The sequence below is a fragment of the Pelophylax lessonae genome, assembly GCF_965119305.1.
Source record: "Pelophylax lessonae genome assembly, chromosome: 2".
Classification (NCBI taxonomy): domain Eukaryota; kingdom Metazoa; phylum Chordata; class Amphibia; order Anura; family Ranidae; genus Pelophylax; species Pelophylax lessonae.
In genome coordinates, this window is record NC_138769.1 from 694,240,841 (window position 1) to 694,261,067 (window position 20,227).

General features: G+C 45.7%; 1 protein-coding gene across 1 annotated transcript in view; it reads right to left on the reverse strand.

The window, feature by feature from the left end:
- The window catches only part of TMEM135 (transmembrane protein 135), a 612,430-nt gene that overhangs the window by 144,084 nt on the left and 448,119 nt on the right, over positions 1-20,227 (reverse strand). Inside the window, exon 6 of the mRNA XM_082245904.1 lies at positions 18,714-18,760. Within this exon, the coding sequence (XP_082102030.1) occupies positions 18,714-18,760 (47 nt within the window). The remainder of the gene's footprint in view (positions 1-18,713; positions 18,761-20,227) is intronic.

The window sequence follows — 20,227 nt, forward strand, 5'->3', positions numbered from 1 at the left end:
AATAAAAGTCCTTGTTCTGGGCACCCTAGTCAAAAGTGAGCATACTACTGAGGATAAATGAACTTAAGTGTTAATTTCTTTGAAACAAAAATTGGCACAGTTTAGTTAAATTTCACAGTTTTGGTAAAATGTGATCAGAAAAACAAACGCTCAAACCGGAGTCTTGATCAATTCTGATAGGGATTAGAGAAATCGGTGTTCAGGCTCCAAGTGTCTTTCAGCCACCCGTACAAATTGCAAACAAAAATAGGCAGCCCGTAACCCAAAACATCCAAGACTACAAGTCTTTATTTTCTGCAATGTGATAACAGTATAAAAAAAAAAGTACGTGTTTCGGCCTCCTGGCCGAAACGTGTAAGCTGTTTTATACTGCTATCCCTTTGTAGCAAATAAAGACTTGTACTCTTGGATGTTTTGGGTCACCAGCTGCCGATTTGCATTTGCATTTTAGCAAAATGCATTGGCATCAAGGATGGGTGCAACTGGCTTTCCTGCAATATTAAACCCGAAAGCAAACATTTATTATATTGTAGCCTACCAATTCTAAGATGTGATGGCTGCATTGGTTTTCTTTTAATTATTTTCACTTAGTTATTTGGCCAGAAAGTCTGTTGTTTTTTTAACAGAACAAGCTCTCCAGCAGATGTATCAGTTACAGCAATGAGACAACTTTAACACTGACAGGGCTGCTTACAAAGATCCATTGACACAGACAGCGCAGCTCTGACCTGTCCCCCGCTCCCTTCTCATAGAATTTGACTGACAGTAGTGGGAGCCAATGACACCAATCTGCCCGTTGAGGAAGGAGAGAGCAGAGAGAGCCATTGTTATACACAGCGCTGGCTCGAAATTGGACTCAGTTAAGTATAAGGAAGGGGCTGAGGGGGATCCTCAGACACAGGAGGTTTTGCATTTAGGTTAAAAAAAAAAAGCCTTTAGGCTTTAGAACCACTTTAAGTGATTACTGGCTATCACTTTTGCTGTGCAGCACTGGGCTTTAAACTTTTCGCTGTAAGGTCCATATGTCGTATGAAACTGACAGCAGGGGGTTTCACATATAAACCAGTGGCTGCAGCCACTGGGATTGTGTGTAAAATTGACAAGCAGGCTGCCTATAAGGTGATAACATTTGGGCGGCTGCACTGCCACCCGATTGCTCACACACACCCTCCAACTTTGTATCATGTAATTTGGTGTATTTATATTTTTGAAATTGCCGCCGGTTCCACCCCCCTGCGTCGCAACGCTCGCAGGGAAGGGAACCGGAAGACAGGTGCAGGCATTGGCTGAGCACACAGCGGGAGGACAGCGGGAGGATGGGTGGAGGACGGCGGGGGATCGCAGGTGAGTTTTATTGTGGGGTCATCCTGAGTGTGGCTCGGGGTTACCGCTTTTGGTACTCTATATTAACCCCGAGCCACACTCAGGAATACCGCTAGGGAGGTTAAAAATGGATTTTTGTAAAATCTTACCGTAAAATCCTTTTCTCTTAGCTCATCGACAGACGTAGTCCTCGGTGATACACCACCTTCGGGTTATGTTACCTCCGCAGGAGCAGGACTAGACAGGAAATTAAAAAGCTCTGGCCACACCCTAGGGGCAGTCCCAGAGGGTATATCCTCTCTCTCTCTGCCTCAGCAAATCAGTTATGTGAAAAAGCAGTGCTTAGAGAATTTAACCCAACCCAACTCCAAAACAGAGGGGCGGGGACTACGTCTGTCGATGAGCTAAGAGAAAAGGATTTTACGGTAAGATTTTACAAAAATCCATTTTTCTCTAGCGCTCATCGACAGACGTAGTCCTCGGTGATACACCACCTTCGGGACGTCCCAGAGCAGTATCACAACTGAGGGGTGGGAAAATGGAAATCAAATCCCAATCTAGAAGGCCCAACCGGTGCCAACTAGAAGTTTACAATGCTCATCCTTAATGATGAGACTCAACAAAAAAAATTTTTCAAACAGAAAAAAACCCTCGAGGTAGACCACCGGTCTCCTCAAATTGCGGCCTGCAAAACCTTGCGGCCAAATGAGGCATCCGCCGATGCCGTCACATCAATTTTATAGAATTTAGTAAAGGTATGTACCGACGACCAAGTGGCCGCCTTACATACCTGGACCACTGACGCCTGATGGCGAAAGGCCCAGGAAGTACTGAGCGCTCGAGTGGAGTGCGCCCTAACAGGGAACGGAGGACTCTGACCCTTAATAGAATAAGCCTGTACCACCGTTTGTCTAATCCATTTGGCAATGGTCGCGGCAGATGCAGGCAAACCCTTTCTGGGCCCATCCGTGATCACAAAAAGTGAATCCGTCTTACGGAATGATTCCGTAGCTTTCAGGTATACCCTGATTGCCCGAACCACATCCAAGGAATGCAACGCATGTTCCCGATGATGCTTGGGCTGAGGACACAAGGAAGGTAGTACAATATCTTCATTCAGATGAAAATCTGAAACCACCTTAGGAAGAAAAGATGGCTTAGGATGAAGTACTACCTTATCCCTATGAATCACTAGGTATGGGGACTGGCATGATAATGCAGCCAGTTCTGACACCCTGCGAGCAGAAGTAATAGCCACCAAGAAGACCACCTTCTGGGATAAAGTAAGCAAGGGAATCTCCCTGATGTTTTCAAAGGGAGGTTTCTGTAGAACCGACAAAACCAAATTAAGATCCCAGGGCGGTAAGGGCGCGCGGACTGGAGGAGCCAGGTGCCGCACCCCCTGGATGAAATTCCGCACCAAGGATTTGGTAGCTAAAGGTTTCTGAAAGAAGATTGCTAATGCTGAAACTTGACCCTTGATGGTGCTCAAGGCTAGCTTCTGCTCAACCCCTTGTTGCAAAAAGGCCAATATTCGAGACACCGAATAGGTACGTGGAGGAAATCCTAAAGATTCGCACCACGCAATATAAGTCTTCCATGTGTGATAATAGACTTTGCTGGAAGTCGCTTTCCTAGCTTTAATAAGGGTAGGAATGACAGAAGTAGACAAACCTCTGTCCTTCAGTACTTGGGTCTCAATGGCCAGGCCATTAAAACCAGCGACTGTAAAGCACGAAGGTAAATAGGTCCTAGAGACCACAGACACTCCCTGAGACGAAGTTCCCACGGAACGTCTGCGACTAACCTGTCCAAGTCGGCCAGGCCGGCTTGAAGAGGCCAGCCTAGAATTTCTAGGACCACTGGCGCTGATTGGATCTGAACCAGGCGTCCCTAGAGGTACCTGGCCCCGACCATCCGAGAAAGTCTGGTCGTTTTCTGTTCCCACACATTTATCAGATACCTGATAGTTATCAGGCAAGGTGATCTTTTCTGGTTGAACCTCAGGGACCGAAGTCACCCGACTAGAGGCTACTTGGCCTATCTGGTCAATCAGATCCGATTCCTGTGAGGTATCGGGACTAATCTTAGGAAAAGGTAAAGGAAAAGATCTATACAGGGAACGGTAGCTACCGCTTCCTGTACTAAAATGTTGGAAGGGAAGAATCGCACCGGTAGTGGTGGTTGATGCTCGATCTAATGTCCTGAATACCGGTGAAAACGTCCCCCCACCCTGAAATTGGGTGGGGGCGCACCTTCAGGCTGTGTACTCCTTTACTTCGGGTTTGGCTGGGTTGGTCCTCTGCTTGTCCGACCAGCCCTTCTTGAACCCTCCTGGAGGAGTCTTGCCTTTCCCGGAAGTACCAGCCGGGCGTCCTTTATGGGCGGTAAAGAAAGGTCCTCGCTTGTTGCGAGGTTCCTTAGCTTTTGCAGCCTGTGGCAAAAAAGTACTCTTGCCCCCGGTGGCATCCTTAATGATTTCATCTAGGTTGGCTCCAAATAGACGATTCCCCTGGAAAGGGAGATTGGTCAAAGTCTTTTTGGAACCTAGGTCAGCTGACCAGCATTTTAACCACAGCACACGTCTGAGGATCACTGCTAACTTAGATGCATGCCCTAACAAGGGAGTAGTGTCCAAGGCTGCGTCACAGATAAACCGTAGCCCTTGTATGATCTGTTCTATCAAATCAGATGTCTCCTGGGGAATATCTTTTCCCCTAAGATCTTGGCGTACCATCTTCGCCCATTCTGTAAGTGTCTGGGAAACTAGACCAATAACAATTACTGGTCTAAATGCTGACCCTATCAGAGAAAAGATAGTGCGGGACTCCGCTTCTATCTTTCGATCCACCGGATCCTTAAAGGACGAAGTGTCCTCCACTGGAATAACCGTGGCTTTATTCAGCCTGGAAATAGGCGGATCCACGACTGGTGGTACCGTCCATTTCTTAATGATGGATTCCTCAAACGGATAGCGTCTAGCAATACGCTTGGAAATAGTAAAGGTACGTTTAGAATGTTCCCATTCTCCTTTAATCTGATTTCCAAAACATTTAGGTACAGGAAAGGCCTTCGCCGTCTTGATGGGCTTATTAGTCCCAAAAGGCCTCTCTGTTTCAGTTGCCTCTGCCGGTAAAGCCTCAAGTTTTAAGGTTTCTTGCACTGCCACAACTAGTGCGTCCACCAATGCTTCTTCCTGAATTATAGCAGGAGAAGAAGCGTCCTCCTCACTGTCTGAGGGGGCTTTACCTGGGATAGCAGCCCTTGCAGAGGAACCTGCAACTGCAGTGACCATCTCTGAATCAGAGTCAGAGGTGTCAGATAGTATAGGGGTAGGCGGGGGTCGCTTCCTTGACCCCCGTCCCTGACAGGCCGCCTCCACCCGAGCCACCATAGACTCCAAAATTGCTGTAAATGACTCTATACTCTGTACACCGGCGGGTCCCGAGGCCCCCTCGAGGGAAACAGGTGGGGGAATCTGTGTGGCAGGGTCCATAATAACTCCAGTTACTTCCTGGATGATATAATTCAAAGTAAAGAAAAACTTTTTTTTTTTTTTTTTTTTTTGACCCTCAGCGCCACAAAAAACCCCTTAGTGTTACCTGCTAGGGATCCCTATCGAACGAGAGAGAGAGAGATAGACCCCCAGGCTCACCACTTGATGTTCAGAGTTGAACTGCAACAGCTTACAGCGCTGTCTTAGACAAACAGGAAGTCTTTTGGCTGGCTGCCCAGAAAGAAAGGAGGCGGCTCCGCCCCTCTGTACGCCTTCCGGCGCCTCCCCCAAGCTCCACGAGGTGTAGAATCACCTAAAACATGGCCGCCCCCATGCTGGAGACACGAGGCTACGCCAAAATGGCGGCTCGTGCGATCCAGCAAAAAACATGGCGGCGGCCTGTGCTGACTAGCGGTGTGCTGCAGGCACACAACACTCTCTCTGCATGGGGATATGGCGTGTTTGGCGGTACCGGCCCTGGCGGACCGCATGGCCGTTCGGGAGGCCTGCTATTAGCTGGAGATCTGACTTGGAAGGCAGTCTACATGTCCATGGCTTCTGACTGGTAGGTAGCTTATACTTAACCCATAAGATTCCCAGAATGCCACAGATTACATCTTTGAAAAATGTATACAATAGATTGTTAGCTCCCAAACCAAGCCTCCTGGCTTTTGCACACATAAAATCACACTCAAAGTAGGAGGATTTGTGACATGTTATAGGATAGAAAGAAACTCTTTCTTACCATACAGAGAGGGGCCCGCGTTCACCACAAAACCCATCAGGGAAAACAGGGGGAACATACTACTCACCATACCGGAACCAGGCGGGCACCAACTCCTGACAGTACCCCTCTCCACCGGGGCGGGAGGGCTGTCGACCGATACAGACGCCGTGACTCATGGTCTTTGGCGTTTCAGCGAGACGTTTAACTCGCGGGTTCAGTCCTTTAATGGGACTTTGTCGCGGCCGACTCAGCGCGGAGCTATGGCCTGCACGCGCTCGTAGGCTGAACTGGGGTGACCACCGGATCTCAACATCCAGCCCGTCGCCCAGTTCAGCTTTCTTGCTTGAAGATCTCACAGGAACACTGGAGAAAAAAGCTGTCCAAAAATCCTTTTAGAAAAAAATTTCTTGCCAGGACCTAAGATCCCAGCAAGGTATCTAGGTCCTTACTCCTAACTAGACAGAAAATAACTGATTTGCTGAGGCAGAGAGAGAGAGGATATACCCTCTGGGACTGCCCCTAGGGTGTGGCCAGAGCTTTTTAATTTCCTGTCTAGTCCTGCTCCTGCGGAGGTAACATAACCCGAAGGTGGTGTATCACCGAGGACTACGTCTGTCGATGAGCGCTAGAGAAAGTCCCATTGAATGGGGGGAAACCTCTCTTCCATGTATGTGAGTTAGGGACTCCTTGAGGGCAGTGAAAAAAATGGATTTTTGTAAAATCTTACCGTAAAATCCTTTTCTCTTAGCTCATCGACAGACGTAGTCCTCGGTGATACACCACCTTCGGGTTATGTTACCTCCGCAGGAGCAGGACTAGACAGGAAATTAAAAAGCTCTGGCCACACCCTAGGGGCAGTCCCAGAGGGTATATCCTCTCTCTCTCTGCCTCAGCAAATCAGTTATGTGAAAAAGCAGTGCTTAGAGAATTTAACCCAACCCAACTCCAAAACAGAGGGGCGGGGACTACGTCTGTCGATGAGCTAAGAGAAAAGGATTTTACGGTAAGATTTTACAAAAATCCATTTTTCTCTAGCGCTCATCGACAGACGTAGTCCTCGGTGATACACCACCTTCGGGACGTCCCAGAGCAGTATCACAACTGAGGGGTGGGAAAATGGAAATCAAATCCCAATCTAGAAGGCCCAACCGGTGCCAACTAGAAGTTTACAATGCTCATCCTTAATGATGAGACTCAACAAAACAATTTTCAAACAGAAAAAAACCCTCGAGGTAGACCACCGGTCTCCTCAAATTGCGGCCTGCAAAACCTTGCGGCCAAATGAGGCATCCGCTGATGCCGTCACATCAATTTTATAGAATTTAGTAAAGGTTTGTACCGACGACCAAGTGGCCGCCTTACATACCTGGACCACTGACGCCTGATGGCGAAAGGCCCAGGAAGTACTGAGCGCTCGAGTGGAGTGCGCCCTAACAGGGAACGGAGGACTCTGACCCTTAATAGAATAAGCCTGTACCACCGTTTGTCTAATCCATTTGGCAATGGTCGCGGCAGATGCAGGCAAACCCTTTCTGGGGCCATCCGTGATCACAAAAAGTGAATCCGTCTTACGGAATGATTCCGTAGCTTTCAGGTATACCCTGATTGCCCGAACCACATCTAAGGAATGCAACGCATGTTCCCGATGATGCTTGGGCTGAGGACACAAGGAAGGTAGTACAATATCTTCATTCAGATGAAAATCTGAAACCACCTTAGGAAGAAAAGATGGCTTAGGATGAAGTACTACCTTATCCCTATGAATCACTAGGTATGGGGACTGGCATGATAATGCAGCCAGTTCTGACACCCTGCGAGCAGAAGTAATAGCCACCAAGAAGGCCACCTTCTGGGATAAAGTAAGCAAGGGAATCTCCCTGATGTTTTCAAAGGGAGGTTTCTGTAGAACCGACAAAACCAAATTAAGATCCCAGGGCGGTAAGGGCGCGCGGACTGGAGGAGCCAGGTGCCGCACCCCCTGGATGAAATTCCGCACCAAGGATTTGGTAGCTAAAGGTTTCTGAAAGAAGATTGCTAATGCTGAAACTTGACCCTTGATGGTGCTCAAGGCTAGCTTCTGCTCAACCCCTTGTTGCAAAAAGGCCAATATTCGAGACACCGAATAGGTACGTGGAGGAAATCCTAAAGATTCGCACCACGCAATGTAAGTCTTCCATGTGTGATAATAGACTTTGCTGGAAGTCGCTTTCCTTGCTTTAATAAGGGTAGGAATGACTGAAGTAGACAAACCTCTGTCCTTCAGTACTTGGGTCTCAATGGCCAGGCCATTAAAACCAGCGACTGTAAAGCACGAAGGTAAATAGGTCCTAGAGACTACAGACACTCCCTGAGACGAAGTTCCCACGGAACGTCTGCGACTAACATGTCCAAGTCGGCCAGGCCGGCTTGAAGAGGCCAGCCTAGAATTTCTAGGACCACTGGCGCTGATAGAATCTGAACCAGGCGTCCCTAGAGCTATCTGGCCCCGACCATCCGAGAAAGTCTGGTCGTTTTCTGTTCCCACACATTTATCAGATACCTGATAGTTATCAGGAAAGGTGATCTTTTCTGGTTGAACCTCAGGGACCGAAGTCACCCGACTAGAGGCTACTTGGCCTATCTGGTCAATCAGATCCGATTCCTGTGAGGTATCGGGACTAATCTTAGGAAAAGGTAAAGGAAAAGATCTATACAGGGAACGGTAACTACCGCTTCCTGTACTTAAATGTTGGAAGGGAAGAATCGCACCGGTAGTAGTGGTAGATGCTCGATCTAATGTCCTGAATACCGGTGAAAACGTCCCCCCACCCTGAAATCGGGTGGGGGCGCACCTTCAGGCTGTGTACTCCTTTACTTCGGGTTTGGCTGGGTTGGTCCTCTGCTTGTCCGACCATCCCTTCTTGAACCCTCCTGGAGGAGTCTTGCCTTTCCCGGGAGTACCAGCCGGGCGCCCTTTATGGGCGGTAAAGAAAGGTCCTCGCTTGTTGCGAGGTCCCTTAACTTTTGCAGCCTGTGGCAAAAAAGTACTCTTGCCCCCGGTGGCATCCTTAATGATATCATCTAGGTTGGCTCCAAATAGACGATTCCCCTGAAAAGGGAGATTGGTCAAAGTCTTTTTGGAACCTAGGTCAGCTGACCAGCATTTTAACCACAGCACACGTCTGAGGATCACTGCTAACTTAGATGCATGCCCTAACAAGGGAGTAGTGTCCAAGGCTGCGTCACAGATAAACCGTAGCCCTTGTATGATCTGTTCTATCAAATCAGATGTCTCCTGGGGAATATCTTTTCCCCTAAGATCTTGGCGTACCATTTTCGCCCATTCCGTAAGTGTCTGGGAAACTAGACCAATAACAATTACTGGTCTAAATGCTGACCCTATCAGAGAAAAGATAGTGCGGGACTCCGCTTCTATCTTTCGATCCACCGGATCCTTAAAGGACGAAGTGTCCTCCACTGGAATAACCGTGGCTTTATTCAGCCTGGAAATAGGCGGATCCACGACTGGTGGTACCGTCCATTTCTTAATGATGGATTCCTCAAACGGATAGCGTCTAGCAATGCGCTTGGAAATAGTAAAGGTACGTTTAGAATGCTCCCATTCTCCTTTAATCTGATTACCAAAACATTTAGGTACAGGAAAAGCCTTCGCCGTCTTGATGGGCTTATTAATCCCAAAAGGCCTTTCTGTTTCAGTTGCCTCTGCCGGTAAAGCCTCAAGTTTTAAGGTTTCTTGCACTGCCACAACTAGTGCGTCCACCAATGCTTCTTCCTGAATTATAGCAGGAGAAGAAGCGTCCTCCTCACTGTCTGAGGGGGCTTTACCTGGGATAACAGCCCTTGCAGAGGAACCTGCAACTGCAGTGACCATCTCTGAATCAGAGTCAGAGGTGTCAGATAGTATAGGGGTAGGCGGGGGTCGCTTCCTTGACCCCCGTCCCTGACAGGCCGCCTCCACCCGAGCCACCATAGACTCCAAAATTGCTGTAAATGACTCTATACTCTGTGCACCGGCGGGTCCCGAGGCCCCCTCGAGGGAAACAGGTGGGGGAATATGTGTGGCAGGGTCCATAATAACTCCAGTTACTTCCTGGATGATATAATTCAAAAGTAAAGAAAAAACCTTTTTTTTTTTTTGACCCTCAGTGCCACAAAAAAACCCCTTAGTGTTACCTGCTAGGGATCCCTATCGATCGAGAGAGAGAGAGATAGACCCCCAGGCTCACCACTTGATGTTCAGAGTTAAACTGCAACAGCTTACAGCGCTGTCTTAGACAAACAGGAAGTCTTTTGGCTGGCTGCCCAGGAAGAAGGGAGGCGGCTCCGCCCCTCTGCACGCCTTCCGGCGCCTCCCCCAAGCTCCACGAGGTGTAGAATCACCTCAAACATGGCCGCCCCCATGCTGGAGACACGAGGCTACGCCAAAATGGCGGCTCGTGCGATCCAGCAAAAAAAATGGCGGCGGCCTGTGCTGACTAGCGGTGTGCTGCAGGCACACAACACTCTCTCTGCATGGGGATATGGCGTGGTTGGCGGTACCGGCCCTGGCGGACCGCATGGCCGTTCGGGAGGCCTGCTAATAGCTGGAGATCTGATTTGGAAGGCAGTCTACATGTCCATGGCTTCTGACTGGTAGGTAGCTTATACTTAACCCATAAGATTCCCAGAATGCCACAGATTACATCTTTAAAACATGTATACAATAGATTGTTAGCTCCCAAACCAAGCCTCCTGGCTTTTTGCACACATAAAATCACACTCAAAGTAGGAGGATTTGTGACATGTTATAGGATAGAAAGAACTCTTTCTTACCATACAGAGAGGGGCCCGCGTTCACCACAAAACCCGTCAGGGAAAAAGGGGGAACATACTACTCACCATACCGGAACCAGGCGGGCACCAACTCCTGACAGTACCCCTCTCCACCGGAGCGGGAGGGCTGTCGACCGATACGGACGCCGTGACTCATGGTCTTTGGCGTTTCAGCGAGACGTTTAACTCGCGGGTTCAGTCCTTTTAATGGGACTTTGTCGCGGCCGACCCAGCGCGGAGCTATGGCCTGCACGCGCTCGTAGGCTGAACTGGGGTGACCACCGGATCTCGACATCCAGCCCGTCGCCCAGTTCAGCTTTCTTGCTTGAAGATCTCACAGGAACACTGGAGAAAAAAAGCTGTCTAAAAATCCTTTTAGAAAAAAATTCTTGCCAGGACCTAAGATCCCAGCAAGGTATCTAGGTCCTTACTCCTAACTAGACAGAAAATAACTGATTTGCTGAGGCAGAGAGAGAGAGGATATACCCTCTGGGACTGCCCCTAGGGTGTGGCCAGAGCTTTTTAATTTCCTGTCTAGTCCTGCTCCTGCGGAGGTAACATAACCCGAAGGTGGTGTATCACCGAGGACTACGTCTGTCGATGAGCGCTAGAGAAATGTGAATTTACAGTATGGAAATCACTATGTAAACTTTAGGTTCTATATAAATACCTGAAATAGATAATACAGAAGACGTGATTTTTTGTTTCATTTTCACCACAATTTTTAATGCTGATCCATTAAGAGCGTTGATCCGTGGCCCAAATACAGACTGTGGGCTGCTTCATTGTATTAGATTAGGGATTTCAACTGGAGGTAGAAATACTTCAGTAGCAATGATGTGTAACACTGACCTTGACTGTCGGGAAATAAGGAAAGTAATGGGAGGCCCCTGTAGCAGTAAATAGCAGCACTGCTACCTCTGTACATACATGCGGGGCTCGGAGGAAATCTAAGGAAGTTATTTTTTATGAAGTATAAGAAGAATTTAATGAATAGCTGTCTCCTTATAGAGCTGAAGGGCTATGTAAGACTGCTTGGTGAAAATGGAATGATAGAAATGGAAACCGAAAATAGTCATAGGGGTTTTGAGATAAACAGGACGCTTGAGGTCATTGTAGCCGTATTCGTGCACTTGCGACAGAGACAATTGAGTACTGTCCGTGATACTTTTTATATTTGCACTAACATACAATTTTTCAGGACAAGCTTTCGGGGTATGTCCCCTTCTTCAAGGTCCAAGCAGTACTGATTCACAAAATTCACATTTTGTGAATCAGTACTGCTTGGACCTTGAAGAAGGGGACATACCCTGAAAGCTTGTCCTGAAAAATTGTATGTTAGTGCAGATATAAAAAGTATCACGGATAGTACTCAATTGTCTCTGAGATAAACAGGAAAAAGGGAGGAAACGTGGAATGTACGATGGAATGCATTTTCCATATTACTGTTTGTTTCTTTAAACTAGATTTATTATATGTATACGCAAAGTTTTTAATTGCTGAAGACATGGAAGGAATAAATGGCGTGACTTTGCTGGCCTCCTGAAAGTGATAGTTTAAGTCATTATCTATGCCAAGGTAGTGATTCAAGCACTAAAGAAAGTAGATTAGCATGACAGCCAAACAGCAGGCATTTCCAGACAGACAGATAAGCAATGGCAACCTCTATGTTTGTTTCAGAACTGGTTGTTTTATTTATTTATTTATTTTTTAAAGGGGGGTTCCCTTTGACGTCTGTTAGTCCTGGTAGCATGCCTAGTGGGCAAATGTGGCTAAACCAAGCTCACAGTTGCTGCTGCAGCCGTAAGCTCAGTATTGATTTTTACAGCCAGTCAGCCTTTCTCATCCTTTTCAACACAGAGGAACTCTTGAAATAAATTTCTGGTCTCAGGGAACCCCTGCTAAAAATTAAAAATCTACAACTCATGACACATTAGTGTGACAGTCATTGGGAAGAATGCTCCTTACTCTTGTCATTATTGGGAAGAATTACCCCCTTACAGATAGCTAAAAGGAACAATGGTGTCATTGGGAACTTATCTGAGAGACAGAAATTGCCCATTGCTCAAGGAACCCCAGCAACCTCAGGAAGAACCCTAGGATTCCACGAAACCCTGGTTGAGAAACCCTGCAGCCAGTGACCAGTCTTCAGGTAAAAGTGGTCTGATTGGCTCTAGACCTGTCTGATCTTTTTTCGGAGGCACTGAAGGGGGGTTGTTAGCCCCCTTGTGATAGTAACAAAGTGAAAAATAGGTTATAATCAAATAAAAATAATTTGCCCAACCTGGCCCCTTGTTTTATATTTCTGGGCGTGGCCATCTTGGGTAAGGGCAGGTGATTCATTTAGCAATTAGCTAGGAAAGAAACCAGGAAGCAACTAAAGAAATGTAAAAAAAAAAAAAATACCTATTGTTCTCTATTTACTAATGCCAGTAGTACAAGGATTGAAACTAATCAATATTGATTTGGATGGTGGAGTTCCACTTTAAAGCCTAGAAGCATAAAAAGTACGCTGCTATGTGTCGAATGATAAATTTACTATCTTAATTAGTGTAAGAATAGAACAGCTTGGGCTGGTGTATATACGCTTCCAGGAATTAAAAACGGCGGGGATATATCAATCCCGGCATTTTATTGAAAATGGGAAATGGCTCACCAGACAATACATCCAAGACAGCCCGGCTTTCTCGAGGATTTCCTTTTGGCAGAAAATTTCCTCGGTTCTCTTCCACCGGAGACATTCGTGAGGCGACTTACCCCATTTGAGACCATGTGCTCAGACCACTCTCCCCTACGTCATGCAGTATCTCTGACTTATCAAATGTTGACAAACCCGCCTCCTGCATATAGACCCCATATATTACCAAGTGGAAACTGGACCTGGGACTGTCATTAACGAGCGCACAGGTAGACAGAATAATGCTCTTCTCACACAAAACATCCATATGCTCCAAGTACCAAGAATCTGGTTATAAGCTCCTGAAAAGATGGTATCACACCCTGAAGAAAATACATAATATGTTCACAAATAGCTCTAACAGTGCTGGAGGTGTGGAGAGGAACCGGGCTCTCTTCTCCATATTTTCTGGTCCTGTAGGCTTATGGCGACCTTTTGGGTGGAAGTCACAAAAATTATCCAAAGATTCACAGACCATATTCTTACTTTAGACCCTGCTCTTTTTCTGCTGCATCACCACAAGTTCTCAACTTCGTCCAATAGGAAATCCATCTTACCCGTACTGATAATGACAGTGAGGAGCTGTATCCCTCCGTTCTGGAAGAAGCAACAGCCGTGTGGCTAAAGAAAATGGCTAACATAAATGAAATGGAGGATCTCGTGGCTACAGAGAGAGGCACGAGGGAGCGGTTTCTTGAACGGTGGTATCATGAGTTTGTTTACTCAGAGGATACAAAACGATTATGTTGTGAAATGACCTAGGCCGGGGGGGGGGGGGGGGCGCGGATGGGCGGCCCCAAGACGCTTTTGGTTGACGGTGGCCCAGCAGACTGCCCCCTCCCCTCCCCTTTCGGCGGCCATGTTCCCCCCTCCCTCCCCCCTTTTTTTTTGTATCACTTCCTCTCTCTTCTTCCATTCCTTTCTCTCCTTTGTCTTCTTCCATTTCTGTGCTGAAAACACTTGGAAATGTCTTTGGCATGCTTCCTCTTTGAGGTGGAAATGCCTCATATGGGCACGTGGCGGGTCGTGTGAACAGGGGATCATTGTCTCTGTATACCGGCCAGGAGACAGATGCAGGTGGAGGCCGTGGCCCAACATGGGTACCCATGGGTCATCTTTTTTTCTACCTTTGTATATTACATAGCTAGGAATGTTGATATATTTGTCTGATATTTTGTAATCTATCTCATGTTTTGTTCGTGATCGAATGGGAGGGGTCTGGGGGGGTCGATATTGATCAGCCTGTGTAAGCGCTCCTTCAGGTGATTAACTTATCTTTCTGTAATGCGTTCTATGATGCTGTGTTATGTTACAATTGATGTATCTTTGACATGCCTTTAAATAAAGAATTTATTTAAAAAAAAGAAGAATGGAAAAGCTGCAACCACTGGATAGTGATCTTACACCAAATAATTATAAATATTTAAAAAAAAAAGGTGTGTTTGTTTAACTTGTGATATACAGTATATATGCAAAACAATAATAATAGTTGACTTTAACAGCAATCATTTAAAGCGCCTGCCACTGTCTGTACCCATAAATCATTATTGGTTTGTCAGCCTATTGTTATAAACATAAAAAAACTTTTTATAAATTGTTAATCACACAAAAAAATAGGAAAAGTCCAAATGATAAAGTCCAAACACAATGTTATTGTTATGCAAACTGGAATTTCCTCTGCACAAATGACCCGCTTCAATCTGTGCCACGAAATAATAATAAATGAATAAGTGATCCTAACCACCACTGCCACCTCTGGATGAATTGCCTTCTCACCTTAGGAGAAGAACTGAACACGCATAAGGTTTAAAGAACTTCAGCAGTCATGAAAGGACATCTGCTGGGTATCCTGGATCCTCTCCAGTCCGTAATGCATACAGTGGAAATTGTTCCTTAGAGATTGCTCAAAGTATATAAGAGAATTTCATTGCGCAATGTCGCTTACAATATGTACGTCTTTCTTAAAACATAAAAATACCCACTCGCACTTTAGACATCTTGTTTAAATCACACTGTTTTTTTCTGAAAGCTGCTCATCTCTTCACGGCTTCTTCCGGGCGTACGAGACACCGGAAATTACGTCACTGGCTCTGCCTAAGGGGGTGTCTCGTACGCCCCTGAAGAATCGGTGAAGAGACGAGCGGCTTTCACCAAAAACTTTCCAGTGTGATTTTAAAATGTGAGTGGGCATTTTTATGTTTTAATAAAGACAAAGCAACGAATGTTTAAGCCAGACAATAAAATTTCTACTTCCGGATCAAACTTTAACACATTCTGACTTACATAACACAGATCTGCATTACTAGAAGTAAGATTTTTTTCCAAACGGAAACCACAGTCACAGTAAGAATCCCGTTCATTCTGATTAGAAATAAATACATTTCTCCATCCTTCACCTTCATGCTTTATTGTAACTACTATATTTATCGGTGTATACCATGTACTTTTTCTCCCTGAAAATTGGGTGCAAATAGTGTATGTGTGATCCAGGATCGCCTGTTTAATTGCCGGCCTCTGTAATACAAAGTCCTGTCTCCTGGACTGGCATTGGACCAGTATTCTGTCTATCATAGGAGCCGGGAGGTGGAACTTTGTATTAAAGAGGCTGCCGAGTAAACAGGAGATCACCGCTCTGTGTAATCTGAGGCGAGGCTGCAGATGGGCACGGATCAGGCTGCAATGGTGAGGCTGCAGGTGGGCACAGATCAGGCTGCAATGGTGAGGCTGCAGATGGGCACAGATCAGGCTGCTCTGAGGGGCAATTGTAAGGCTGTAGATGGGCACTGATCAGGTTGCAATGGTGAGGCTGTGTTAATGGGCACTAATCAGGCTGCATTGATGGGCAATAGTGAGGCTGCAGATAGGCACTGGTGAGGCTGCACTGATGGGCACTGGTGAGAGGCTGCAGATGGGCACTGATAAAGCTGCATTGATGGGCACTGACCCCTATTTTGCTTCAAAGATCTTTATTTAAATTGTATGGTTTTTTCCTGAAACTTCCCTCTTAAAATTAAAGTGCATGTTATACGCCAATAAATGCGTTACTTTGCATGATTAATGGGGCACTTGCATTCCACATTAAGTACTAGAAAATCGAATGAACATTTTGGAAATTATCTTTTTTTTAAATAAAATTCTGATTGTGTAAGGTTAGCTTAGAGTGTTCTTATATCCACATCAAAAAAGACTATCAATAAATGGTATATTACATGCTCATACACAGTCACTATAAGATTCATTTTCTGTATTATGCAAAAAAACCTGGTTGATCCTGCTGTTCTCTATCTCCCCCTTCTGTTCATGTCCCAAATTCAGCTAGGGATTTTGCAGAGCAGTGTTGGCAGCTCTGCACATGCTCAGTTTTCAGTGTGTTTCTATGCTGAGCATTTCTTCACAATCACATCTGAGCAGCCCGTGTGACTAGAGTCACACATGTGGGTGTATACATAGTTATAAATGGCAGCCCGCTCCCTCCCTCCTCCTCCATGCCCACTAACCAGCTAAACGCAATGGGGGGTGGGATATTACATTTATGTAGATTGATGGAGGCTTCACCTTCCTGGTATTCTAAGACACAGGCTGGAGGGGTGTGACACAGCTTGTGACTGGCAGAAATCCACCCACATCACATTATTGCCAAAAAAAAATAAAGATTTAATTTCAAATATCTATTTGTATGACAATTTCAAACAGTTTATTGATATTTTTTCCCCCCAAAGGCTGTTTTTTTTTTTTTTTTAACATGTGACTACAAGCTCCTCCTGCCAATGTTCCCCTAAAGGCAGGCTGGAAAAGATCTGGGTCATGTGACAGCTGTGTATTGATTTGGAAAAAGGTACTTCGATATTCTTTTTATTAAAATTATTACAGTGCCATCATCCATATACAGAAATAGAAGGGACAATGTACATTAAACAGTGTGTGTTTAGTATGACTTTAACTCATTTGTGTGCATGAAATCTCATAAAACCTATATAGGTACCATGACAATTTACAAATCTAATTAACACTTCGCAGCCTGAATTGAAAAACTTTTTTTTTTTTGATCCACCTGAAACTACATTTGATTGGATCAGATACTGATGACCATACCACATTAGAACTCTGTGTCGTGCAGTGTAATTTGAGTGATCGAATATAAAAAACTGAAAAAGGAAATCCTATGACCAGACTGAAATGGTCCTGGGCACCGTAAAATGAAAAGCTGAGGCAAACTGTTCCCCATTGTGGGGACTGTCCAAGGCACACAGGGGATGAAGATCAGATGTGGGCAGGACGGGGGAGGGGAGAGAGAATCGGTGCAGCGGGGAGGCAATTACAGGAACGATGCACTGTGTGTCTCTCCCTCCAGCAGCGGAAAGCCATCAGGAAGAGAGGGGTAACAACTGCTGCTGCAGGGACAGCAGCATAGTGCATTGCCACTATGCATCCCACCACACCGATACTCCTCACTGTCCAGGCCCCCTACAGGAGGACTGGTGGTCTTCCCCTATTGGCGGCCCTGGATATACACTACATTGTCAAAAGAATTGGAACGCTTGCCCTTACACGCACATGAACTTTAAAGGCATCCCAGTTTTAGTCCATAAGGGTCAATATTGAGCTGGCCCACCCTGTGCAGCTAAAACAGCTTCAACTCTTCTGGGAAGGCTGTCCACAAGGTTTAGGAGTATGTCTTTGGGGGAATATAGTGTGGAGTTGTTTTTCAGGGGTTGGCTTGGCCCCTTAGTTCCATTGAAGGGAACTCTTAAGACCTCAGCATACCAAGACATTTTGGACATTTTCATGCTCCTAACTTTGTGGAAACAGTTTGGGGATGGCCCCTTCCTGTTCCAACATGACTGCGCACCAGTGCACAAATCAAGGTCCATAAAGACATGGATGAGCGAGTTTGGGGTGGAGGAACCTGACTGGCCTGCACAGAGCCCTGACCTCAACCCGATAGAACACCTTTGGGATGAATTAGAGGGGAGACCTTCTTGTCCAAAATCAGTGCCTGACCTCAAAAATGTGCTTCTGGAAGAATGGTCAAACATTCCCATAGATGCACTTCTAAACCTTGTGGACAGCCTTCCCAGAAGAGATAAAGCGGTTATAGCTACAAAGGGTGGGCCAACTCCATATTGAACCCTATGGACTAAGACTGGGATGCTATTAAAGTTCAAGTGCATGTAAAGGCAGGCATCCCAATACTTTTGGTAATATAGTGTTCCTACCTTACCTGTCCTGGTGACCCCTGTCAATAGGAAAGAAAAATACAGGGGAAATCCTCCAATGAGGGCACTTGATCTGGTAAAAACTAAAGCTGGCCATACACTTTTTTTTTTTTCTTTTGCTCAGCCAGCAAGTTCCTCCATCCACACAAAACTAGGCGGATGGAGGAATCCCCTCTGCCAGGACACTATTCTGACAGCAGGACGTGTCACTGTAGAACACACTGATCAGAAGCTGCAGTTGGGAAATATCTCTAACGGCAAACAAAATCTAATAGGGATTTTACATTTTGCACTCAGAAATGTACTGGCTTTGAATAAACTATATGAGCATGACAGCATGTGCTGATGGTAGAAGTGCTGCATACACCACACACAGTATTGATGGACTATTCTATCCACCAGTTCTTGAAGTTTGGCATTCTGAACAACTAATATATAGTAAATGGAGGTGGCTGAACTTACCGGAAAAAGAACATGTACAGGGCAGCAGTGATGCAAAATAATAGTACCTACAAGAAGAAAACAAAAAAAAAAAAAACATCAATATACACTCATCGACAGAAACAATCCAAGTTGATTAAAATGCGGATAACACAAAAGAAACACAACATTATCCATGGGTAAGCTGACAAGCAAAAACACACATGGCTCTCTCTGACATTAAAAGCCTATTCACACTTGTGCATTTTGATAATGCATGGTAACACCCAGACTCTATGTGCGTTGTGTTGCACTGCCACTCATTTTGAATGGCACCCCAATGCACTGTACAGAAGAGCCCAATGCCCCTCAGTGAAGCACAATGCATAAACTGTGTGTTGTGGTGCACTTTATTTTTAAAAGGGGGTTATGTGTATTTATTTTTCATCTGTTGTGGTGAGTTGGCAGCCCATTTATGATCAGTTGGTTGCCTTAAGGCAACACAGGCTAACACATGCCATAACGCAATGCGTAGGAGTGACTAGGTCCTTTTATTATTATTATTATATTATTACCAGACGGGATTTATATAGCGCCAACAGTTTACACAGCGCTTTACAATATAAAAGGGAGACAATACAGTTACAATACAATAAAATTCAAGAGGATTAAGAGGGCCCTGCTCAGAAGAGCTTACAATTTAATAGGGGGGGGGGGGCAGGTGGTACAAACGGTTGTAACTGTGGGAAATTAGCTGATGGACGTGGTAAAAGATCAGTTGGAGGCGTGATAGACTTCCCTAAAGAGATGAGTTTTCTGGAATTGCCTGAAGGCAGCTAGAGCAGGAGATAGCCGGAAAGGTTGAGGTAGAAAGTTCCAGAGGATGGGAGAGGCTCTTGAGAAATCCAGGAGACTAGCATGGGAGGAGGGGACAAGGATGCTTGAGAGTAGGAGGTCTTGAGAGGACAGTTTGGGAGATATTTGCAGCTAAAAAGTGGGGTGGGTGGAAGAAAGGAAAAACCCAAAAGTAGTCCTTGACTCTAAAAAGGAAGAGGGTACTGACAGCGTTATACTACTGGTTAAATCTTTATTCAAAAATATACAAAAATTAGAAACATAAATAGGCATTAACAATAGGTGATTGCATGTTACAACTAAAAGATGACAACGTTGTCCAGTTAAAAAAGCATGCCCATGGACTCAGCTATGCCACTACTCCGCACGTATCAGTCAAACTAGGTTAGCCAACAGTGTTATACGTGAACAGTAAAATATAACAGTGGGACTGAAAGAGTCCCGGGAAACCTCTAGGGCACGCACTGAGTACCAGTATTGTTCTTAACTGAGGACCTCCAGGATCTCTATTTGTCCCTGAAGAAACCCACAGAGCAAGTGGGTAAAATGTGTTGGTGTTTGCACCCACGCATGCCTACCATCTCAAGCCTGCCAGGGCCTTTTACCACCCTGTAGCCCTTCTACTCTCCTGCAAAACGGAAGTCCACAGGAAACCGGAAATAAACAGCCAGACGCCCCCCTCCCTGTTTTACCAGTGATTA